Source organism: Aulonocara stuartgranti, assembly GCF_965226115.1.
Source record: "Aulonocara stuartgranti genome assembly, chromosome: 6".
In the NCBI taxonomy this organism is placed as follows: Eukaryota; Metazoa; Chordata; class Actinopteri; order Cichliformes; family Cichlidae; genus Aulonocara; species Aulonocara stuartgranti.
In genome coordinates, this window is record NC_138944.1 from 16,310,588 (window position 1) to 16,333,693 (window position 23,106).

The 23,106-nt window shown below is 40.5% G+C and overlaps 2 protein-coding genes across 4 annotated transcripts in view; one reads left to right on the forward strand and one right to left on the reverse strand.

The window, feature by feature from the left end:
• The window catches only part of LOC309708168 (uncharacterized protein), a 73,948-nt gene that overhangs the window by 49,653 nt on the left and 1,189 nt on the right, over positions 1–23,106 (reverse strand). The window lies entirely within an intron of this gene.
• LOC309708165 (ubiquitin carboxyl-terminal hydrolase 12-like) lies at positions 242–21,408 on the forward strand. Of its 3 annotated transcripts, XM_082535951.1 has the most exons (23): positions 4,109–4,185; positions 4,365–4,473; positions 5,083–5,140; positions 5,310–5,467; positions 5,554–5,647; positions 16,063–16,143; positions 16,342–16,397; positions 16,709–16,781; positions 16,891–16,974; positions 17,463–17,518; positions 17,838–17,928; positions 18,014–18,076; positions 18,186–18,286; positions 18,410–18,466; positions 18,567–18,698; positions 18,791–18,914; positions 19,001–19,152; positions 19,258–19,357; positions 19,498–19,574; positions 19,754–19,862; positions 20,472–20,529; positions 20,699–20,856; positions 20,943–21,408. In XM_082535951.1, the coding sequence occupies exons 2-23, from the start codon at positions 4,427–4,429 to the stop codon at positions 20,946–20,948; spliced, it is 1,935 nt and encodes a 644-aa protein (XP_082392077.1). In that variant the 5' UTR covers positions 4,109–4,185; positions 4,365–4,426; the 3' UTR covers positions 20,949–21,408. The 3 variants fall into 3 exon arrangements, with proteins under 3 accessions (XP_082392079.1, XP_082392077.1, XP_082392078.1); XM_082535952.1 differs by lacking the exons at positions 4,109–4,185; positions 4,365–4,473; positions 5,083–5,140; positions 5,310–5,467; positions 5,554–5,647 and adding exons at positions 10,583–12,214; positions 13,587–13,655; positions 13,755–13,932; XM_082535953.1 differs by lacking the exons at positions 16,063–16,143; positions 16,342–16,397; positions 16,709–16,781; ... (13 more) ...; positions 20,699–20,856; positions 20,943–21,408 and adding exons at positions 242–770; positions 969–1,024; positions 1,323–1,392; ... (8 more) ...; positions 3,612–3,763; positions 3,869–3,968 and having other exon boundaries at positions 5,554–5,642.

Genomic DNA, 23,106 nt, shown 5'->3' on the forward strand with positions numbered 1-23,106 from the left:
GAGCCCCTCTCCCCTCCTTATAACACCCGCTTGCTGGAGGACCCCACACAGCCTTCAAACACACTCTTCACCCTGCTGCCTTCTGGAAAGAGGTCCCACAACATCCGGGCCCTCGCTACCAAACTACGGAAAAGTTTCTTCCCACAAGCCGTCAGACCCCTGAACACTCAGTGACTGCACTGGCACACGCACACCTTCACACATGTCACTACCAAGCACTTATCTGCAGTATCTCACACTCATATACATACATACAGACACCAAGTTACTTTTGCACAATACTCAGCATTTTGCACATTTCCATTGTCTTGTGTCTGTTTCGTCCTGTTCTGTCACGTTTTGCACTGTTTTGTCTTGTTTATTTTTGCAATTTATGCACACTGCACTTTATGTAGTCCTGGGTTTGTCCGTATATGTCATATATAGCACCAGGGTCTCGGAGGAACGCTGTCTCGTTTCACTCTGTACAGCACCTCTGCACGTGGTTAAAATGACAATAAAAGCCACTTGACTTGACCTGTTTTGTGTAGCAGTTGCTTGGAGACGAGCACCATACAGTTCAAATGAGCATACATTCCAAAATATGCAAATTTGCCCCATACATCATAATGATGATGTTTGCTGTTCAGGGTATGAACGTTCTATGCTGAAAGTTTATAAATATACAACCTTTGACTGCTTGTTTTCAGTTGAACTTTTGCAAAGCTGAGGAGATTTTGGCTGCGATCACATCAAGTCCAAAGATGTTTAAACTTCTTTTTCACAGAAAGGTAAGTTTGAAGAGACTCGCAGCACATTTCTATGAATATTTTCTTATGGTAAACAAGCATTTTTGAAACTTTTAAGGAAGCTTCTTGGATGATTTCTGTAAAAACTGAATTTTGAATCCAAATGAAGGATTTTGTATTTTCATACCATATACTTTGTTTTATGCCATTACTGATGTTGCTTTTCTTGTTTCTAAACAGAAATCACACAAACAAAACGTGGCAGAGAAGGAAATTCCTTCTACGTCTCATCAGAGGTAAAGAAATGCGCCAGTCTTTAATGCTGCTGGAGATATTTATAGCAGTGGTTGAGTTGGAGCTCTTTTATTTCCCTTTTATTGGTGTTTTGTATTTACATCTTTTTTACTACTTCTAGTCTTGTCTATAATTTATATTGATTCAGAGATTAGCGTTTGAAAATGTAGAGTGTAAATGTACAAAATACATGATTTTGTTCCATTACAGTTATTAATTTTTATCTGCAATCTCCAGCATGTACTCCTTGTTAAAAATTTGCACTTTGAAAAATAACATTTACACTTTTGTCCTCATCAGCATCCCGGATGCTCCTGTTACTGAAAATGGTCAAAAGAAGAGAAAATGGAGACACCTCTGCTGTTCCTCGGTTTGCTTTTACACAAAACATATGAAATGCACATTCTCTTTAAATTGCACTTGTTAATTTAAAGTGACTTTACTTTTTTAATAAACGTATGTTTGTTCGTCCTCTGCAGCAAACTGACAGCGATGCAGAGGCAGAGAGCAACACTGTGAAGACACAAAAAAAGTGTCGCTGGTTTCTTTTTAAATTCTGGAAGGTATGTTTTATGGAAAGAGTCACTGTCATCAAGCATTTACTCATCACAGTTAAATGAGAAGAATTAAGAGCAATTTAGCACACAGCCATGTCCTCAAATTAAGTTCAAAGATGTTTAAACGTTTTTTTTTCACAGAAAGGTAAGTTCGAAGAGACTTGCAGGATGTTTCTCTAAATATTTTTTATGGTGAATAAGCATTTTTGAAGCTTCATGGATGATTTCTGTAAAAACTGAATTTTGATCAGAACCAAATGAAGGATTTTGTATTTCATAGGACAAACTTTAAAACTCAATTTAAGGCATGAATAAATTGTTTTTATTTTATTTAAAGATATTCCTATATCTGCTTCATGAGCTGACAGCTCACTAAAGTGATAAATAATATGAAATAATACCAAATTCTCTAACTGGACACTTTTCATGGAGAGACCCACTTGGTATGTTTGTTTTATGCCATTACTGATGTTGCTTTTCTTGTTTCTAAACAGAAATTACACAAACAAAACGTGGCAGAGAAGGAAATTCCTTCTACGTCTCATCAGAGGTAAAGAAATGCGCCAGTCTTTAATGCTGCTGGAGATATTTATAGCAGTGGTTGAGTTGGAGCTCTTTTATTTCCCTTTTATTGGCATTTTTCTTCCACCTTGTGTATTTACATCTTTTTTACTCCTTCTAGTCTTGTCTATTATTTATATGGATGCAGAGATTAGCGTTTGAAAATGTAGAGTGTAAATGTATAAAATACATGATTTTGTTCATGTTGGTATTCCATTACAGTTATTCACTTTTATTAGCAATCTGTATTAGCAAAATGTACTCCTTCTTATAAATTTCCACAACATTTACACTTTTGTCCTCATCAGCATCCCGGATGCTTCTGTTGCTGCCACACCAGCTAACCCTGAAAATGGCCAAAAGAAGAGAAAATGGAGACACATCTTCTGCTGTTCCTCGGTTTGCTTTTACACAAAACATATGAAATACACATTCTCTTTAAAATGTACTTTTTAATAAACTTATGTTTGTTCGTCCTCTGCAGCAAACTGACAGCGATGCAGAGGCAGAGAGCAACACTGTGAAGACTCTTTTTAAATCCGGGAAGGTATGTTTTATGGAAAGAGTCACTGTCATCAAGCATTTACTCATCACAGTTAAATGAGAGCAATTAAGAGCAATGAGGCACACAGCTATGTCCTATATATTTATATCAGGTAAGAAGCACCACGGAAACGATCCCAGCAGACCTGAGTTGGGACACTTGGATTATGGAGCTTCTGGACCAAGAGAGTGGATGGGAGCATGTGTTTAACAGGTAAGAGAAAGACGTCCTCCAAAATGTTTCAACTTCAAAGCTCATGCATCCATGCACATACACTGCTCAGCATCCTGACATCTTTCCTAATTTTGTGTTTGTGTTTTTACCTTTTTGGAGCAGTGTAGCATGCGGTGGAGAAATAATAGAAAGTCAAACTGGGACTATAGACTGCTTCGGGTGAGTACACGTGGTGCACAAAGACCAAAGCTCACTTTGTCAAAGTGGAGAAAATGAATTCTTTTACACTGATACTGTAAACGTTGTGCGTGTGTGTCAGGTTTCCAAACATCGGAAACACCTGCTACATGAACTCCTGCCTGCAGAGCCTCCTCAACATTGAGGAGTTCATAAGAGACATCAGGCGTCAGGAGGTTTTGTGGAGCACAGATCCAGAAGCTCAGCTCTTAAGGTGCGCTACATCAACCTTCTACTTTCTTCAAAAACCTGAAGAACAAAGAGATCTAACAGCAGAAATGTCTGTTTACCCTTTCCTTTCTACAGAAGGCTCATTGATGTCAGGGACTGTCATGAGTCAACAGATTATGGCCTTAAAGATCACCACCTAAGAGCTTTTAAGAAGGCATTCAGCAGTCAAGCTCCTGAATACACCGGCAGTGCACAGAAAGTGCGTCAGCTATTTGGACATTTTGTTTTTTTGCTTTACCTTCTGATTTTGATGTACTGTTTTAAATCTCTCTGCTTTTCTTTCAGGACGCTCATGAATTCCTAACATTGTTCCTCAATGAGGTCAAAAGGCTCGCACCTCACCTGGAGAGGAACGCAGCTCTCCTGGGCCAAAGTTATACCTGCCCAGTAGAAGAGCATCACATTTTTAAAATGGAAAACATGAGGACATGCAAGAGGTAAGCCTGTCTTTCAGAAACGCAGAGCTGGTTGCAATATTTTCATATACCTCTTTTCCACCTACCTGATCTTTACTTTAACTACGTTACTCCTGAAATGTGTAGCTGTGGTCACCAATCATCACAGCACGAGGACTTCACCAGCTTGTCTCTTGACCTTGTTCCAGAGGGGTCTATTATAAACATGTTAGAGACATACTTGAAGGTAAGATCACAAATTCCAATAGAGTTGTAGTGTCAGCGATCTTAAAACACCTTTTTTGTTAGTGTTTGTGCGTATGTGTGTGTGCATATGTTGAGATTTCTTTCTACCATAAAGCCTGTTTTCTCTGTGCTGTTGTTCAGGAACAAGAAATAGAATTTCGCTGTGATTGTGGAGGGACGGCCTCAGAACTGAAGTCGTCTTTTGATACACTGCCAAGGTGAGTAAGGTCACATCAGAAGTGATCGACTGACCAGGTTTCCAAACTGTGGCGCATCAAATATCAGAGTTTTTCGAGACAATACTTGAGCAGTCGTTTTCTCCCATCTTCTGTTTGTGTTTGACACTCATTCTTCTTATTTTCTACCTTGTTTGTGTTTTTTTTTTCTTTTCTGCCAGAGTCCTGATCTTGCATCTGAAGAGGTTTGGCTTTACACAAACCTACAACATTAAGAAGGTGGATGACCCCGTCAGGCTGCAGAGGGACTTGGTGGTGCCATCCAATCAGGTAAAAAGAGACTGCAGAACGTCTCAGGCTACGTCCACACTAGCCCTGATAGATTTGAAAACTCCGTGTCCACACTAGTGTTTTCAGTCATTTTCAAATAGTTGTGCGTCTGCATTGAAACGGCCGAAAACGCTTACGTTCCAGTCCTGCGCATGCGCAAAAGTGAGTGAGGATTACAGAATTTGAAGAAAAGCTATCCGGAGCATGTACAAACTGATATTAATCTTTTTTAGGGCTGTCAAAGTTGAGAGCAATCAAAACAACCGCTGTATAATGCACTCGGCTATCTTTGTTTAATTGCTCACATGACTGCATCACATGGCTAAAATGCGTCATCGTTTTAGAAAGTCTGCGTTTTCGAGTGTCCACACTGCGACGGGACAACTCCGTTTTGAAATGTGTGCGTTTTCGAGAGCGTTTTCAAGATGCTGTGTTTTTCCTTGAGGAAAACGCCATCTCAGTGTGGACGGGAGGTCAAAGCGGAGAGAAAACGATGTGTTTTCAAACGAAAACGCATTAGTGTGGACGTAGCCTCAGCAAATCAGCTTAATTATGGCTCTGATGTGAGACTTTGTGAAACTAACACTCTTTGGATTTGTTCCTTCTCAGGGTGGTGGCTGTTATAGTCTTGTCAGCATCATCAATCATTATGGAGGCACAGAGTCAGGTAAAACAACAGACTTGTTACAAACAGAAAATGAAAACTTTCTACTTTTCAGTGAAGGACTCACACACAAAAGCTTTTGATGTTCTAAGACGCACTAAGTCAAAATCACTGTTTGCTTGAATCAGTTGACTTCCAGAAGTTGGATTCATTTGTCTTAATGTGATTTCAGGACACTACATCTGTAGTTCTGTCCATCCTGAGGAGAGTCAGCACTCTACATCAGATCGCTGGCTCACCTATAATGACGCACAGGTGCTCCACACAACCGGATGGGCAGCTTGTGAGGAACAGCAGCACTCGGCCTACATGCTGTTTTACAAGAGAAACGTAAGAAGACACAGCATCTCATCCTGAAGTGAGAGAATTTTTAAATGTCCTGTTACCTTGTTAACCAGTTTTGTCTTCATTCTCAGTTCTGAAACAGGAAATGGAAGGAAGGTCATCATCATGCTGAGAAGAAACAACACTCGTCCCAGCCCACCATCGCACACTGGAGGACAAGTACTGGTAAGTATTGCCCTCAGGAGGGAGGGTCCTCCCAGAGAGCCTGGTCCTCCCAAGATTTCTTCCTCCAGGAGGGAGTTTTTTCTTGCCACCGTCGCCCCACATTCACTGGTCTCATCAGCAGGGACATTTTTAACATCCTAAGACCTGAACTCTTTCATGGCATGCATTTTTAATTTCTCTGTGCCATTTGGGTTGATTGGGACCTGATGAATGTGAAAACAAAGACATCAGATTCGGACTATCTTTTTTTTGTTTCTCAAAAAAATGAGATCCACATATGAGGACATTCATTTTAAAGTTCGATTGAACAGGGGCAGTGTAATGTCCTCCCTCATAAGTGGATATCAGGTTTTTGAAGAGCAAAATTTTGTATTTTGGTCTCATAAATGTTATGTCCACATATGTGGACACCAGGTCCTAGGAGGTTAAAACAAAATCTACTAGTAGTGCAGCACTACTAGAGATCGTCCTTTTCTAGACCAGTGTTTGGCTTGCTCTCTGGAACAACAAATTAGTGCTGTCAGCGTTAACGTCATTTTAACTAATGACGTTTACGCTGACAGCACTAATTTGTTGTTATTATTATTAATATTATTATTAATTTATTTGTAAAATAAATTAAATTTAAAAAAACAAAGAAACAATTTGATTCTTTATGTTATTTTGTTTTATTAAAATCAAAATAACAACAAAACAAAAATAACTAATAAAAAAAATATTAAAAGTATTCAGCAGTGTTTTGTGAAATTTGTAATGAGCCTTAGTTAAGTTGATGTCACAGAAGTTTCTGAATCATTTAGATTGTTCAACAAACTGATTCACTCAGGTAAAGATGGTAAGCTGGAGCAATGGTACGCTTGGAGTTCAGTTTAAGTTTTCAGACAAACATTCACTCGATCAGTTGCAGCTTCTGCTTTTAAATAAATGATTTAGCTGCAAATGTTTAGCTGCAGGTAGCAAAGTCCAAAAGTGACAACATTTCCACTGCAGTCTCTCCAGAAATGGCTTATAAACTTTTGACCAAATTAGACATTTATCCTTGGATCATTGACAACCCTGTAGGGTGAAAATCTTTAATTGTACCTTTTATAACATTTTAACAAGTTACTGTCTCCTGCTGCATGTTTCCTGTTTTGGCTGAACTTCATCAGCAAAGCCCTCAAAGCAGCATATGAAAGAAAGTCATCTTTCATTGTTGTCTCCAGCGTGTTAAAAGAGAGATCGAGCTCAGTGATGAGTTTTGAAGCAGCTGCAGGGACTTCTCGAAGGTTTTGGCTCAAACAGTCGCAGGATGTTGTTCACAGTGGTGACACTGTTGACTGGTGATTGACAAGCACTGAGATACTAACATGACAAACACAAGAAACATCATGACTTATTCTCCTGAGTGCCTGCAAAACACAAACACAAAATCAAACTCAAAGCTTTTCTCTCAGGTGCTGGTGTGGCACAATCTAATGATAAGAAAGGTCATGCTTACAGCTTTTGGAGCACAGCTGCACAAAATAACAGCTTTTGGAGCACAAAATGCATTACAGGTAAACCCAGTACCCAAACATGTTAACAAGGATAAAGAAAAAACCTGAAACAAAAGCAGGTAGTGTGGTGATTTATGTTGTGAGGATGCTTTCACTCCCATCAAAGTCGCCCAGTGTTGAGAACCCAAATGAGCCCAAAAACCTCAAGTGGCTGCAACCAACAGCGAACGTCAAGAAGTGGATACTTGCATGTTGAGCCAGAAACATGCAGAAAACCCAAAAGAGGCAAGACAGCACACCTTGGTGCCACTCAGGCAGTACGAACACCTGGAAAGAGGAGCCCACAGTTCAGACCCAAGGACACTGGTAAGGACACCAGCCAGCCAGTTATAAGTCTAGTTTTAATTTTCATTTTAGTTAGTGTTATGGCCTGTCTAAGGGTGGCCAGACCATAATATAAGGGTGATCCACCCCTGTCTGACCCCAAGCAGCACATCACACAACCAGTACAATTTTGATGGTGGTTTTTTTTCACAGTGATTGAATTCTAACAAAGGAAAGGAGCGAACTACAGCTTCGGGGTGGACCCCAAAACAACAAACAAAAGGGACCGTATCTAAAGGATGTACAAAACTTATTTATGAAAAGAATAAAACCAAATAACAATGTCTTATCTCCCTAACTAACAAAAACATGAGAAAAGGGTAATCGAATAGAGTGAACTATAGACTGTATAAAAGATAGGACCATTGCAACTTTACTGCAGCACTTCACCCTTTCACATAGTCCCAGCTCTTCTCTGTCATGTTTTATGGTGCTGCAAATGTCTTCAGTTGGTGAAAGGTCTGGGCTGCTGGTGTCTTGTTGTGCTTGCTATGCATCCCTGACTCGTTTCTTCTTTCTTTTTTTTCTTTTTTTTTTTAATGTATTTATTTATGCAAGTTTCAAAATTTTTTTACACATTCACAAACAGCGGGACAGAAGAACACAGACAATAAAGACAATAACAACCAAAAAAAACAAACAAACAAACAAAAAAAACAGAGCAACAAACCACACAACAGGGTACAAGGCCAGCACTTATTAAAAACAGCAGAGAAGCAAACAAAGCAACTGGTATACATGTCAAACAACTCACAATCTAGTGAGTCCAATCCACAAGATCAAATCCAAAGATCGCTAGGAGGAGCTGATAACAATCATGCAAAAACAGTTATGGGCAACAGCTCAGAATGAAAGCAGTTAAAACAATGTGGTCAGGACCCAGGGCGTGGACTGTCCTTCTTAATGTGGTCTATAAAGGGCCCCCATATCTTCCTGAACTTCTCCATGGAATCAGACGTAGAGAACCGAATTTCTTCCAGGTATAGACAGGAGACCATCTCCTCGAGCCACCTCTTGAAGCAGGGAGGGGAGGCAGATTTCCACTCCCCCAGAATCAAACGTTTGGCAATCACCATACCAAACATGAGGGCCTGTTGAACAGCAAAGGGAAGTGCCAAGGAGTCGCCGGAGCAGCCCAGGATCACCATAAGACAGTCAGGATACAGTTGCCTATCATAAACAGTGCTATAGAAACTAAAAATACTAGTCCAAAAGGCTGTAAGCGTAGAACAGGACCAAAAAAGATGCCCAAGAGTACCGTCCACAAGTTTACATTTATCACATTTGGGGGAAACGTTAGGAAAAATCTTGTTCAATTTGGTTTTGGAATAGTGCAGTCTATGGACAACCTTAAATTGAATTAACTGAAGCCGGGCGTTAACAGAGCATAGTTTTATCCGACTTAACACTTCAGCCCATAGATCGTCAGAGATAACCAAACCAGTGTCCCTTGTCCAAGCCTCTTTAATATGGCAAGAGGGGGCTGCCGAAGAAAAAAGGTTGACAAGCCGAGAAATTAAGTGTTTTGAGGTGGGAGGTTCGTTCATCATATTGTAAAAGACATGCTGTATGGGGATGGTATCTAAATTTGAGAATGCTTGCTTGACATAATTCCTAATTTGTAAGTACCGAAAAAAATGACTTGTAGGGAGATTGTACTTTGTCTGAAGCTGAGCAAAAGAGGCAAAATGATTGTCAATATAAAGATCCTTTATAGCAATTAACCCTTTGACAGGCCATTGTTTGAAAGCAGCATCCATTGTACTAGGCGTAAAGCTAGGATTGTGGCAGATCGGGGCAAAAGTTGACACTACCGGGAGGTTCAAGATTCTCTTAATTTGATTCAATATTTTTACGGAGTTGCAAAGAATAAAGTCATCACATGCACTTTTAATAACCGATTTTGAAAATAAGATAGCTGGCAAGGATGCTCCAGTGTGCTCGATAGCAGTGCTAAGCTCCAATTCGAGCCATTTAGGGCTGGACCTGCATCCCACAGCATCACCAACTATAGGCAGATTCCAGAAGACCCAGGCTCTGGCATTACAGGCCCAGTAATAATGTCTGAAAACTGGAAGGCCCAGACCACCCTCGTCCGAGGGCTTTTGCAAGTGAGACTTCGAGATGCGGGGGGGCTTGTAGGCCCAAACGAAAGGCATGATAATGGCATCCAACGCTTTGAAAAAGGAAGACCTGAGAAAAATAGGAACGTTCTGGAATAGGTACATGAATTTAGGGAGCACAACCATTTTGATTATATTGATACGGCCAATCATTGAAAGTGGGAGAAGTTTCCACCTATCTATCATACACTTGAGCTCATCAGTTAGAACCGAATAATTAAGCCTGAAGAGGAGTTTTGAGTTCCTAGGGATGTTAATACCCAGGTATGAAAAGTAATCCTGGGAGACCTTAAAGGGCAAACTAGACAGGAAATCAGGGCCCAGACCAGACGACAGCGGCATAAGAAAAGACTTCTTCCAATTTATGGTGAACCCTGATAGGTGGCCAAAGCTGTCAATCAGCTTAAGAAGTGGAGGAAGGGAGATCTTTAAATCTGAAAGAGCCAATATGATATCATCTGCATACAGACCGATGGTGTACTCTGACGTGCCACAATTTATACCAGAGATATGGGAATTGGCTCTGATGGCAATGGCCAACGGCTCAAGAGCTAAAGCAAAAAGCATTGGAGAGAGGCAACAACCCTGCCTTGTCCCACGGTGTAAGAGGAACGGGAGCGACCTCTCATGGTTGGTAAGGACCGAGGAACGAGGGCAAGCGTAAAGCAACTTAATCATATTCAAAAAATTCGACCCAAAACCAAATTTTTCAAGAGTAGCAAACAAATAACTCCATTCCACTTGGTCGAAAGCCTGCTGGGCATCGAGTGAAATCACCGCAGAATTGGGCAGTGTCGTTGAGTACATCGCATTTAAGAGACATCTAGTATTAGAAAAAGAGAATCTATTGGGGATAAAACCCGATTGGTCAGGATGAATTATAGAGCCTATGTGCTTATTTAACTGGCTGGTTAGGACTTTAGCAATTATCTTTTGGTCTGAGTTGAGAAGACTTAGGGGACGATAGGAAGAAACATTAGTTTCGTCTCTGTCTTTTTTCAGGAGGAGACATATATGGGCATCGTAGAAAGAATGAGGGAATGAGCCGTTTAACACTGCGCAATTTACCATCCGAAGTAGCAGGGGAGCGATAACGTCAATATGTGTCTTATAAAGCTCTATCCCGAAACCGTCCGGACCACATGCTTTTCCATTAGGAAAGGAGCAGATTGCATTTCTAATTTCCTCCAGCGTAAAGTCTGCATCGAGTAAGCCCCGTGCAGCCTCAGGAAGAGTCGGGATGTCTAAAGCATTAAGAAAATTAGTGATTTCAGCAACTGTGGCCGTAGTACTAGATGTGTATAACTGACAATAAAAACTGCGAAATCTGTCATTTATCTGCTTGTGATCGGACAGCAACTGGCCAGTTGCAGAGAGAATTCTGTGTATCGCCCTTTCAGCTTGAATGCCCTTCAGCTGTCTGGAAAGCACCTTGTCAGCCTTTTCACCAAGCTCAAAATGCTTCTGTTTTAATCGACGAATACAATTCATGACCTGCTCCCCCAACATGTGGTTGTAGTCATATTTCAATTTGAGAATGGTATTAAGTGTGTCAGCAGCCCCGGTATCGCGATACTTCTCCTCCAACACAGACAGCTCTGCCTCAATATTAGTACGCAGCCTGAGTTTGTCCCTCTTCTGAGAAGCTTGATAAGCAATAATATGGCCTCTAATAACGACTTTAAAGGACTCCCACAAAACAGAGTCTGAAACTACACCATTATCATTAAATTGTAAAAATTCTGCGATTTTAGTAGATAGGTAAACCGTAAAAGAGTCATTTAGATATAAAGAGGGGTTAAATTTCCAATTGTATTGGGGGGTATATAGGTTGAAGTCAATTACCGTTGAGAGAGGTGCGTGGTCCGAAACTAAAATACTGTGATAAGTGGAACTAACCACTTTCGAAATAAGCCTGGAATCAATAAGAAAATAGTCAATTCTACTGAAGCTGCCATGGACAGGGGAGAAGAAAGAGTATTGCTTTTCTAACGGATGCTGGTGCCTCCAAATGTCAACCAAGTCCAAAGATTTAGTAAGAGTATTGAGTACAGAAACAGCTCTCAAGGTTGGGGCCAGGGACGCAGAAGACCTATCCAACAATGGATCGAAATAACAATTAAAATCACCACCGATAATGATATTATGGTCATTGTATTGTGAGACAAGATTGAATATTTTACTAAAGAAGTCAGGGTTGTCAAAATTAGGGGCATAGATGTTCAAGAGGACTACAGGGGTGGAGTTGACTGTACCTGTAACAAGTATGAACCTCCCACCTGGATCACATATCTGAGTTTTGAATATAAAAGGAATAGTTCTGCGAACAAGAATGGCAACCCCTCTCGCCCTGGAAGAAAAGGCGGACTGGTACACCTGTGACACCCATACCGATCTTAATCGCCTCTGCTCTGAAGGTTGGATATGGACTCGTTTCTTCTTTCTGCATCAAGTAAGGAATGTAGTGAAAGTTCCCAAGAGGTTAAAAACACCACTGAAAAAATGCCATCAGACCTGAGTTGGGACACTTGGATTATGGAGCTTCTGGACCAAGAGAGTGGATGGGAGCATGTGTTTAATAAGTAAGAGAATAACGTCCCCCAAAATGTTTAAATTTCAAAGCTCATGCATACATTAGTGATGGGCAGATGAAGCACTGAAGCTTTTCATCCAATTGGTTCACCCCAGCGCAAAGCTTCTTGAAGCTTTATTTGCTCTAGTAGGACACCTACTGGACGTAAAAATATTAGTTGGCATGAATTTGAAGAGTGTGGCCTTTTGCACACAGACAGCCTGTAAATGTCAACAACAAAAGGAGTGTGTAAAACATGTATATTGTAGTGATGCAGTATACTGTGTATATTTATACTGGCAGTATGGAAAATGATTATTTGGAAATGCTTAAAATGGAAATGATCATTTACTGTGAGGTGAGGTGTGGTTGGGGTGTGGACAGTGGTTGTGCTTTTGTAACGTTGAGGTATGGACAGCTACACACTGAGGCGTCAGTCCTGCCCATATTTTATTCAGTAAAAACTAAATTTTCACTGCTTTTATGACCTTTTTAGTGGGGAGAACATAGCTAGGATTTAATGATTTAACAAATCTTATAAATCCTTTGTCCTCCACAATGCTAAATGGCTGGGAGTCCTCAATCACCATGCTAACCAGGTTTTCATCTATTTGAGATTGTTCTCCTGAGGAAAGACAATAAAAACAAAGCACAAATATAAATATCACACACGTAACTTATTACAGTTGTATAATATTGTTATATCATTTAGTAACATTACGGCATGCTATTATTATCATGGCATTTGATGGCTCACCTGGTCTTGCTCAACAATCGCTGTTCCCCTTATTCTCATGCAAAGCTCTGTAGTGCCTAAGCATGGATGAGGTGTTGTTGTTATATCCCAGCTCCCTGGCACATAGCAAACACTTCACCTTGTACAAAAGTAAATACAGCTTAACATAAATTGTATTGCACCATCAGTATTATGAAAATACATCTTCTGTAGAAATACCTTGTTGGGAGGAATAAGATCAAAATGTTCCCACACAGGGGAGGACATCCTCCTCTTCTTAGCTGGCTCCATTCTCTCCTGAGTTTCTCTCCTCACTCTCATAAACCTCCAAACTGCCTCCCAGCTGTCTCCAACTCTCACTAACCGCAGCTCTCCATCAAACACCCACATTTTGATTGAAGTCTGAGGGGTTTGTATCGCTGTCACATCTCGCGGCAAAGTTCGAACCACTTCATGAACCAGTCACGTGGTACAGCCGGGCAGCGAGGCTTCGGACGTCATCATTTTCAGCTCCTCCCATAAATGAAGCAAGCCTCGATACGTGCATCGCGGAAACGCCCCCTCCATTACTCGACACATCACTAGCATACATGCACATCTAGTGCTCAGCGTCTAATTGTGTGTTTGTGTTTTTACCTTTTTGCAGTAGCGTAGTGAAACATTTGGGCGGTGGATAAATAATGGAAAATAAAATTCAGACTAGAGACGGCTTCAGGTGAGTACACGTGGTGCACAAGGACCAAAGCTCACCTTCTCAACCTGGACAAAATGAATTATTTTACACTGATACTGTAAACTTTTGTTTGTGTGTCAGGTTTCCATACATCGGAAACAGCTGCTGCATCTGTAATTCTGTCCATCCTGAGGAGAGTCCACACTCTACATCAGATCCTTGGCTCACCTATAATGATGCACAGGTGCTGCACACAACTGGATCTGCAGCTTGTGAGGAACAGCAGCACTCAGCCTACATCCTGTTTTACAAGATTAACGTAAGAAGACACAGTCTCACTAACCACTTTAATAGTGACTTGTGTCCCAAATACTGTTTATTTGTCTTAGTTACAGATAGTGAAATAAAATGGGAAATGATTGTTTCATAATTGTATACTCAGCTTGGTCGAGAACGAGGGGCAGGATTTTGAATTGATGCCATTGGTGCATTTACTAAAGTTCTGGGGTCAGTTTGAATATCAGTGACTTTGACCTTGAGTTCAAGTTTTCTGAAAATGTTGTGAATGCTACAACTCTGTGACGAGAAGTAAGTCTCCTAGGTCTTTAAATTTGTATATAGGTGCATTTACTAGGAAGCTGAAGGGTTGCACTGCGGGCCATCTGTAGAGGTGTAGAGTCAACAACCTGTCTCTGAATGTTTAGATTAGATTAGATTAGATTAGATAGAACTTTATTAATCCCTCGGGTGGGTTCCTCTGGGAAATTCGATTTCCAAAAAAGCACAGCACCGACAGAAGTTACAGAGTTACTGAATATTATATATATATACACACACACACACACACACACACACACACACACACACACACACACACACATATATAAATACAGAGACAATATAAATAAAATATACGAAGGGGATAAATAGAATAAATAGGAATAAAAAATAAAAATACAAGTGAATTGCACATTTCAAGTATTGAGTCTATTGCACTGTTGACTATTTACAAAAGTATTGCACAAAAGGTATTGCACAGTGAGGTGAAGAGGCACTACAGCTTAGTTGTTCCCCCCTCCTTTGTCCTCCTGTTTCCCCTCCCTCTCCCCTCCAGAGAGGAGTTAAACAGTCTGATGGCGTGTGGGACAAAGGAGTTTTTAAGTCTGTTAGTTCTTGTCTTTGGGAGAAGCAACCTGTCACTGAACAGACTCTTCTGGTTGTTAATGGCCATGTGCAGAGGATGCCCAGCATTGTTCATAATGTCCATCAGTTTCTTTAATGTCCTTTTCTCTGCCACTGTCACCAGAGTGTCCAGCTTCATGCCGACCACAGAGCTAGCCCTCCTGATCAGTTTCTCCAGCCTGGATGAGTCCTTCTTTGCTGTGCTGCTCCCCCAGCACACCAAAACAAAACAAAAGAGATCGTTGACTTCAGGAGAGCACAGTGGGATCACTGCCCACTTAACATGAATGGATCCTCTGTGGAGGTCGTCAAGAGCACCAGATTTCTTGGTGTCCACCTGGCGGAGAACCACTCCTGCTCCCTCAACACCAGCTCCATAACCAAGAAGGCCCAGCAGCGTCTCTACTTCATGCAGAAGCTGAGGAAAGCCCATCTCCCACCATCCATTCTCACCACCTTTTACAGTGGGACTAATGAGAGCATCCTAAGTAGCTGCATCACTGTCTGGTATGGTAACTGCAGCGTATTGGATCGCAGTACCCTACAACGGATTGTGAGAGCAGCTAAGAAGGTCATTGGAGCCCCTCTCCCCTCCTTATAACACCCGCTTTCTGGAGGACCCCACACAGCCTTCAAACACACTCTTCACCCTGCTGCCTTCTGGAAAGAGGTCCCACAACATCCGGGCCCTCGCTACCAAACTACGGAAAAGTTTCTTCCCACAAGCCGTCAGACCCCTGAACACTCAGTGACTGCACTGGCACACGCACACCTTCACACATGTCACTACCAAGCACTTATCTGCAGTATCTCACACTCATATACATACATACAGACACCAAGTTACTTTTGCACAATACTCAGCATTTTGCACATTTCCATTGTCTTGTGTCTGTTTCGTCCTGTTCTGTCACGTTTTGCACTGTTTTGTCTTGTTTATTTTTGCAATTTATGCACACTGCACTTTATGTAGTCCTGGGTTTGTCCGTATATGTCATATATAGCACCAGGGTCTCGGAGGAACGCTGTCTCGTTTCACTCTGTACAGCACCTCTGCACGTGGTTAAAATGACAATAAAAGCCACTTGACTTGACCTGTTTTGTGTAGCAGTTGCTTGGAGACGAGCACCATACAGTTCAAATGAGCATACATTCCAAAATATGCAAATTTGCCCCATACATCATAATGATGATGTTTGCTGTTCAGGGTATGAACGTTCTATGCTGAAAGTTTATAAATATACAACCTTTGACTGCTTGTTTTCAGTTGAACTTTTGCAAAGCTGAGGAGATTTTGGCTGCGATCACATCAAGTCCAAAGATGTTTAAACTTCTTTTTCACAGAAAGGTAAGTTTGAAGAGACTCGCAGCACATTTCTATGAATATTTTCTTATGGTAAACAAGCATTTTTGAAACTTTTAAGGAAGCTTCTTGGATGATTTCTGTAAAAACTGAATTTTGAATCCAAATGAAGGATTTTGTATTTTCATACCATATACTTTGTTTTATGCCATTACTGATGTTGCTTTTCTTGTTTCTAAACAGAAATCACACAAACAAAACGTGGCAGAGAAGGAAATTCCTTCTACGTCTCATCAGAGGTAAAGAAATGCGCCAGTCTTTAATGCTGCTGGAGATATTTATAGCAGTGGTTTGGTTGGAGCTCTTTTATTTCCCTTTTATTGGCATTTTTCTTCCACCTTGTGTATTTACATCTTTTTTACTACTTCTAGTCTTGTCTATAATTTATATTGATTCAGAGATTAGCGTTTGAAAATGTAGAGTGTAAATGTACAAAATACATGATTTTGTTCCATTACAGTTATTAATTTTTATCTGCAATCTCCAGCATGTACTCCTTGTTAAAAATTTGCACTTTGAAAAATAACATTTACACTTTTGTCCTCATCAGCATCCCGGATGCTCCTGTTACTGAAAATGGTCAAAAGAAGAAGAGAAAATGGAGACACCTCTGCTGTTCCTCGGTTTGCTTTTACACAAAACATATGAAATGCACATTCTCTTTAAATTGCACTTGTTAATTTAAAGTGACTTTACTTTTTTAATAAACGTATGTTTGTTCGTCCTCTGCAGCAAACTGACAGCGATGCAGAGGCAGAGAGCAACACTGTGAAGACACAAAAAAAGTGTCGCTGGTTTCTTTTTAAATTCTGGAAGGTATGTTTTATGGAAAGAGTCACTGTCATCAAGCATTTACTCATCACAGTTAAATGAGAAGAATTAAGAGCAATTTAGCACACAGCCATGTCCTCAAATTAAGTTCAAAGATGTTTAAACGTTTTTTTTTCACAGAAAGGTAAGTTCGAAGAGACTTGCAGGATGTTTCTCTAAATATTTTTTATGGTGAATAAGCATTTTTGAAGCTTCATGGATGATTTCTGTAAAAACTGAATTTTGATCAGAACCAAATGAAGGATTTTGTATTTCATAGGACAAACTTTAAAACTCAATTTAAGGCATGAATAAATTGTTTTTATTTTATTTAAAGATATTCCTATATCTGCTTCATGAGCTGACAGCTCACTAAAGTGATAAATAATATGAAATAATACCAAATTCTCTAACTGGACACTTTTCATGGAGAGACCCACTTGGTATGTTTGTTTTATGCCATTACTGATGTTGCTTTTCTTGTTTCTAAACAGAAATTACACAAACAAAACGTGGCAGAGAAGGAAATTCCTTCTACGTCTCATCAGAGGTAAAGAAATGCGCCACTCTTTAATGCTGCTGGAGATATTTATAGCAGTGGTTGAGTTGGAGCTCTTTTATTTCCCTTTTATTGGCATTTTTCTTCCACCTTGTGTATTTACATCTTTTTTACTCCTTCTAGTCTTGTCTATTATTTATATGGATGCAGAGATTAGCGTTTGAAAATGTAGAGTGTAAATGTATAAAATACATGATTTTGTTCATGTTGGTATTCCATTACAGTTATTCACTTTTATTAGCAATCTGTATTAGCAAAATGTACTCCTTCTTATAAATTTCCACAACATTTACACTTTTGTCCTCATCAGCATCCCGGATGCTTCTGTTGCTGCCACACCAGCTAACCCTGAAAATGGCCAAAAGAAGAGAAAATGGAGACACATCTTCTGCTGTTCCTCGGTTTGCTTTTACACAAAACATATGAAATACACATTCTCTTTAAAATGTACTTTTTAATAAACTTATGTTTGTTCGTCCTCTGCAGCAAACTGACAGCGATGCAGAGGCAGAGAGCAACACTGTGAAGACTCTTTTTAAATCCGGGAAGGTATGTTTTATGGAAAGAGTCACTGTCATCAAGCATTTACTCATCACAGTTAAATGAGAGCAATTAAGAGCAATGAGGCACACAGCTATGTCCTATATATTTATATCAGGTAAGAAGCACCACGGAAACGATCCCAGCAGACCTGAGTTGGGACACTTGGATTATGGAGCTTCTGGACCAAGAGAGTGGATGGGAGCATGTGTTTAACAGGTAAGAGAAAGACGTCCTCCAAAATGTTTCAACTTCAAAGCTCATGCATCCATGCACATACACTGCTCAGCATCCTGACATCTTTCCTAATTTTGTGTTTGTGTTTTTACCTTTTTGGAGCAGTGTAGCATGCGGTGGAGAAATAATAGAAAGTCAAACTGGGACTATAGACTGCTTCGGGTGAGTACACGTGGTGCACAAAGACCAAAGCTCACTTTGTCAAAGTGGAGAAAATGAATTCTTTTACACTGATACTGTAAACGTTGTGCGTGTGTGTCAGGTTTCCAAACATCGGAAACACCTGCTACATGAACTCCTGCCTGCAGAGCCTCCTCAACATTGAGGAGTTCATAAGAGACATCAGGCGTCAGGAGGTTTTGTGGAGCACAGATCCAGAAGCTCAGCTCTTAAGGTGCGCTACGTCAACCTTCTACTTTCTTCAAAAACCTGAAGAACAAAGAGATCTAACAGCAGAAATGTCTGTTTACCCTTTCCTTTCTACAGAAGGCTCATTGATGTCAGGGACTGTCATGAGTCAACAGATTATGGCCTTAAAGATCACCACCTAAGAGCTTTTAAGAAGGCATTCAGCAGTCAAGCTCCTGAATACACCGGCAGTGCACAGAAAGTGCGTCAGCTATTTGGACATTTTGTTTTTTTGCTTTACCTTCTGATTTTGATGTACTGTTTTAAATCTCTCTGCTTTTCTTTCAGGACGCTCATGAATTCCTAACATTGTTCCTCAATGAGGTCAAAAGGCTCGCACCTCACCTGGAGAGGAACGCAGCTCTCCTGGGCCAAAGTTATACCTGCCCAGTAGAAGAGCATCACATTTTTAAAATGGAAAACATGAGGACATGCAAGAGGTAAGCCTGTCTTTCAGAAACGCAGAGCTGGTTGCAATATTTTCATATACCTCTTTTCCACCTACCTGATCTTTACTTTAACTACGTTACTCCTGAAATGTGTAGCTGTGGTCACCAATCATCACAGCACGAGGACTTCACCAGCTTGTCTCTTGACCTTGTTCCAGAGGGGTCTATTATAAACATGTTAGAGACATACTTGAAGGTAAGATCACAAATTCCAATAGAGTTGTAGTGTCAGCGATCTTAACACACCTTTTTTGTTAGTGTTTGTGCGTATGTGTGTGTGCATATGTTGAGATTTCTTTCTACCATAAAGCCTGTTTTCTCTGTGCTGTTGTTCAGGAACAAGAAATAGAATTTCGCTGTGATTGTGGAGGGACGGCCTCAGAACTGAAGTCGTCTTTTGATACACTGCCAAGGTGAGTAAGGTCACATCAGAAGTGATCGACTGACCAGGTTTCCAAACTGTGGCGCATCAAATATCAGAGTTTTTCGAGACAATACTTGAGCAGTCGTTTTCTCCCATCTTCTGTTTGTGTTTGACACTCATTCTTCTTATTTTCTACCTTGTTTGTGTTTTTTTTTTCTTTTCTGCCAGAGTCCTGATCTTGCATCTGAAGAGGTTTGGCTTTACACAAACCTACAACATTAAGAAGGTGGATGACCCCGTCAGGCTGCAGAGGGACTTGGTGGTGCCATCCAATCAGGTAAAAACAGACTGCAGAACGTCTCAGGCTACGTCCACACTAGCCCTGATAGATTTGAAAACTCCGTGTCCACACTAGTGTTTTCAGTCATTTTCAAATAGTTGTGCGTCTGCATTGAAACGGCCGAAAACGCTTACGTTCCAGTCCTGCGCATGCGCAAAAGTGAGTGAGGATTACAGAATTTGAAGAAAAGCTATCCGGAGCATGTACAAACTGATATTAATCTTTTTTAGGGCTGTCAAAGTTGAGAGCAATCAAAACAACCGCTGTATAATGCACTCGGCTATCTTTGTTTAATTGCTCACATGACTGCATCACATGGCTAAAATGCGTCATCGTTTTAGAAAGTCTGCGTTTTCGAGTGTCCACACTGCGACGGGACAACTCCGTTTTGAAATGTGTGCGTTTTCGAGAGCGTTTTCAAGATGCTGTGTTTTTCCTTGAGGAAAACGCCATCTCAGTGTGGACGGGAGGTCAAAGCGGAGAGAAAACGATGTGTTTTCAAATGAAAACGCATTAGTGTGGACGTAGCCTCAGCAAATCAGCTTAATTATGGCTCTGATGTGAGACTTTGTGAAACTAACACTCTTTGGATTTGTTCCTTCTCAGGGTGGTGGCTGTTATAGTCTTGTCAGCATCATCAATCATTATGGAGGCACAGAGTCAGGTAAAACAACAGACTTGTTACAAACAGAAAATGAAAACTTTCTACTTTTCAGTGAAGGACTCACACACAAAAGCTTTTGATGTTCTAAGACGCACTAAGTCAAAATCACTGTTTGCTTGAATCAGCTGACTTCCAGAAGTTGGATTCATTTGTCTTAATGTGATTTCAGGACACTACATCTGTAGTTCTGTCCATCCTGAGGAGAGTCAGCACTCTACATCAGATCGCTGGCTCACCTATAATGACGCACAGGTGCTCCACACAACCGGATGGGCAGCTTGTGAGGAACAGCAGCACTCGGCCTACATGCTGTTTTACAAGAGAAACGTAAGAAGACACAGCATCTCATCCTGAAGTGAGAGAATTTTTAAATGTCCTGTTACCTTGTTAACCAGTTTTGTCTTCATTCTCAGTTCTGAAACAGGAAATGGAAGGAAGGTCATCATCATGCTGAGAAGAAACAACACTCGTCCCAGCCCACCATCGCACACTGGAGGACAAGTACTGGTAAGTATTGCCCTCAGGAGGGAGGGTCCTCCCAGAGAGCCTGGTCCTCCCAAGATTTCTTCCTCCAGGAGGGAGTTTTTTCTTGCCACCGTCGCCCCACATTCACTGGTCTCATCAGCAGGGACATTTTTAACATCCTAAGACCTGAACTCTTTCATGGCATGCATTTTTAATTTCTCTGTGCCATTTGGGTTGATTGGGACCTGATGAATGTGAAAACAAAGACATCAGATTCGGACTATCTTTTTTTTGTTTCTCAAAAAAATGAGATCCACATATGAGGACATTCATTTTAAAGTTCGATTGAACAGGGGCAGTGTAATGTCCTCCCTCATAAGTGGATATCAGGTTTTTGAAGAGCAAAATTTTGTATTTTGGTGTCATAAATCTTATGTCCACATATGTGGACACCAGGTCCTAGGAGGTTAAAACAAAATCTACTAGTAGTGCAGCACTACTAGAGATCGTCCTTTTCTAGACCAGTGTTTGGCTTGCTCTCTGGAACAACAAATTAGTGCTGTCAGCGTTAACGTCATTTTAACTAATGACGTTTACGCTGACAGCACTAATTTGTTGTTATTATTATTAATATTATTATTAATTTATTTGTAAAATAAATTAAATTTAAAAAAACAAAGAAACAATTTGATTCTTTATGTTATTTTGTTTTATTAAAATCAAAATAACAACAAAACAAAAATAACTAATAAAAAAAATATTAAAAGTATTCAGCAGTGTTTTGTGAAATTTGTAATGAGCCTTAGTTAAGTTGATGTCACAGAAGTTTCTGAATCATTTAGATTGTTCAACAAACTGATTCACTCAGGTAAAGATGGTAAGCTGGAGCAATGGTACGCTTGGAGTTCAGTTTAAGTTTTCAGACAAACATTCACTCGATCAGTTGCAGCTTCTGCTTTTAAATAAATGATTTAGCTGCAAATGTTTAGCTGCAGGTAGCAAAGTCCAAAAGTGACAACATTTCCACTGCAGTCTCTCCAGAAATGGCTTATAAACTTTTGACCAAATTAGACATTTATCCTTGGATCATTGACAACCCTGTAGGGTGAAAATCTTTAATTGTACCTTTTATAACATTTTAACAAGTTACTGTCTCCTGCTGCATGTTTCCTGTTTTGGCTGAACTTCATCAGCAAAGCCCTCAAAGCAGCATATGAAAGAAAGTCATCTTTCATTGTTGTCTCCAGCGTGTTAAAAGAGAGATCGAGCTCAGTGATGAGTTTTGAAGCAGCTGCAGGGACTTCTCGAAGGTTTTGGCTCAAACAGTCGCAGGATGTTGTTCACAGTGGTGACACTGTTGACTGGTGATTGACAAGCACTGAGATACTAACATGACAAACACAAGAAACATCATGACTTATTCTCCTGAGTGCCTGCAAAACACAAACACAAAATCAAACTCAAAGCTTTTCTCTCAGGTGCTGGTGTGGCACAATCTAATGATAAGAAAGGTCATGCTTACAGCTTTTGGAGCACAGCTGCACAAAATAACAGCTTTTGGAGCACAAAATGCATTACAGGTAAACCCAGTACCCAAACATGTTAACAAGGATAAAGAAAAAACCTGAAACAAAAGCAGGTAGTGTGGTGATTTATGTTGTGAGGATGCTTTCACTCCCATCAAAGTCGCCCAGTGTTGAGAACCCAAATGAGCCCAAAAACCTCAAGTGGCTGCAACCAACAGCGAACGTCAAGAAGTGGATACTTGCATGTTGAGCCAGAAACATGCAGAAAACCCAAAAGAGGCAAGACAGCACACCTTGGTGCCACTCAGGCAGTACGAACACCTGGAAAGAGGAGCCCACAGTTCAGACCCAAGGACACTGGTAAGGACACCAGCCAGCCAGTTATAAGTCTAGTTTTAATTTTCATTTTAGTTAGTGTTATGGCCTGTCTAAGGGTGGCCAGACCATAATATAAGGGTGATCCACCCCTGTCTGACCCCAAGCAGCACATCACACAACCAGTACAATTTTGATGGTGATTTTTTTTCACAGTGATTGAATTCTAACAAAGGAAAGGAGCGAACTACAGCTTCGGGGTGGACCCCAA

Coding starts and splice junctions, on each gene's coding strand:
- LOC309708165 (XM_082535951.1), top strand. CDS start 4,427: ATGACCCCGTCAGGCTGCAGAGGGACTTGGTGGTGCCATCCAATCAG. Junction 17,519..17,837: donor CCTTCTACGTCTCATCAGAG/GTAAAGAAATGC, acceptor TGTCCTCATCAG/CATCCCGGATGCTTCTGTTG. Junction 18,699..18,790: donor CCAGAAGCTCAGCTCTTAAG/GTGCGCTACGTC, acceptor TCCTTTCTACAG/AAGGCTCATTGATGTCAGGG.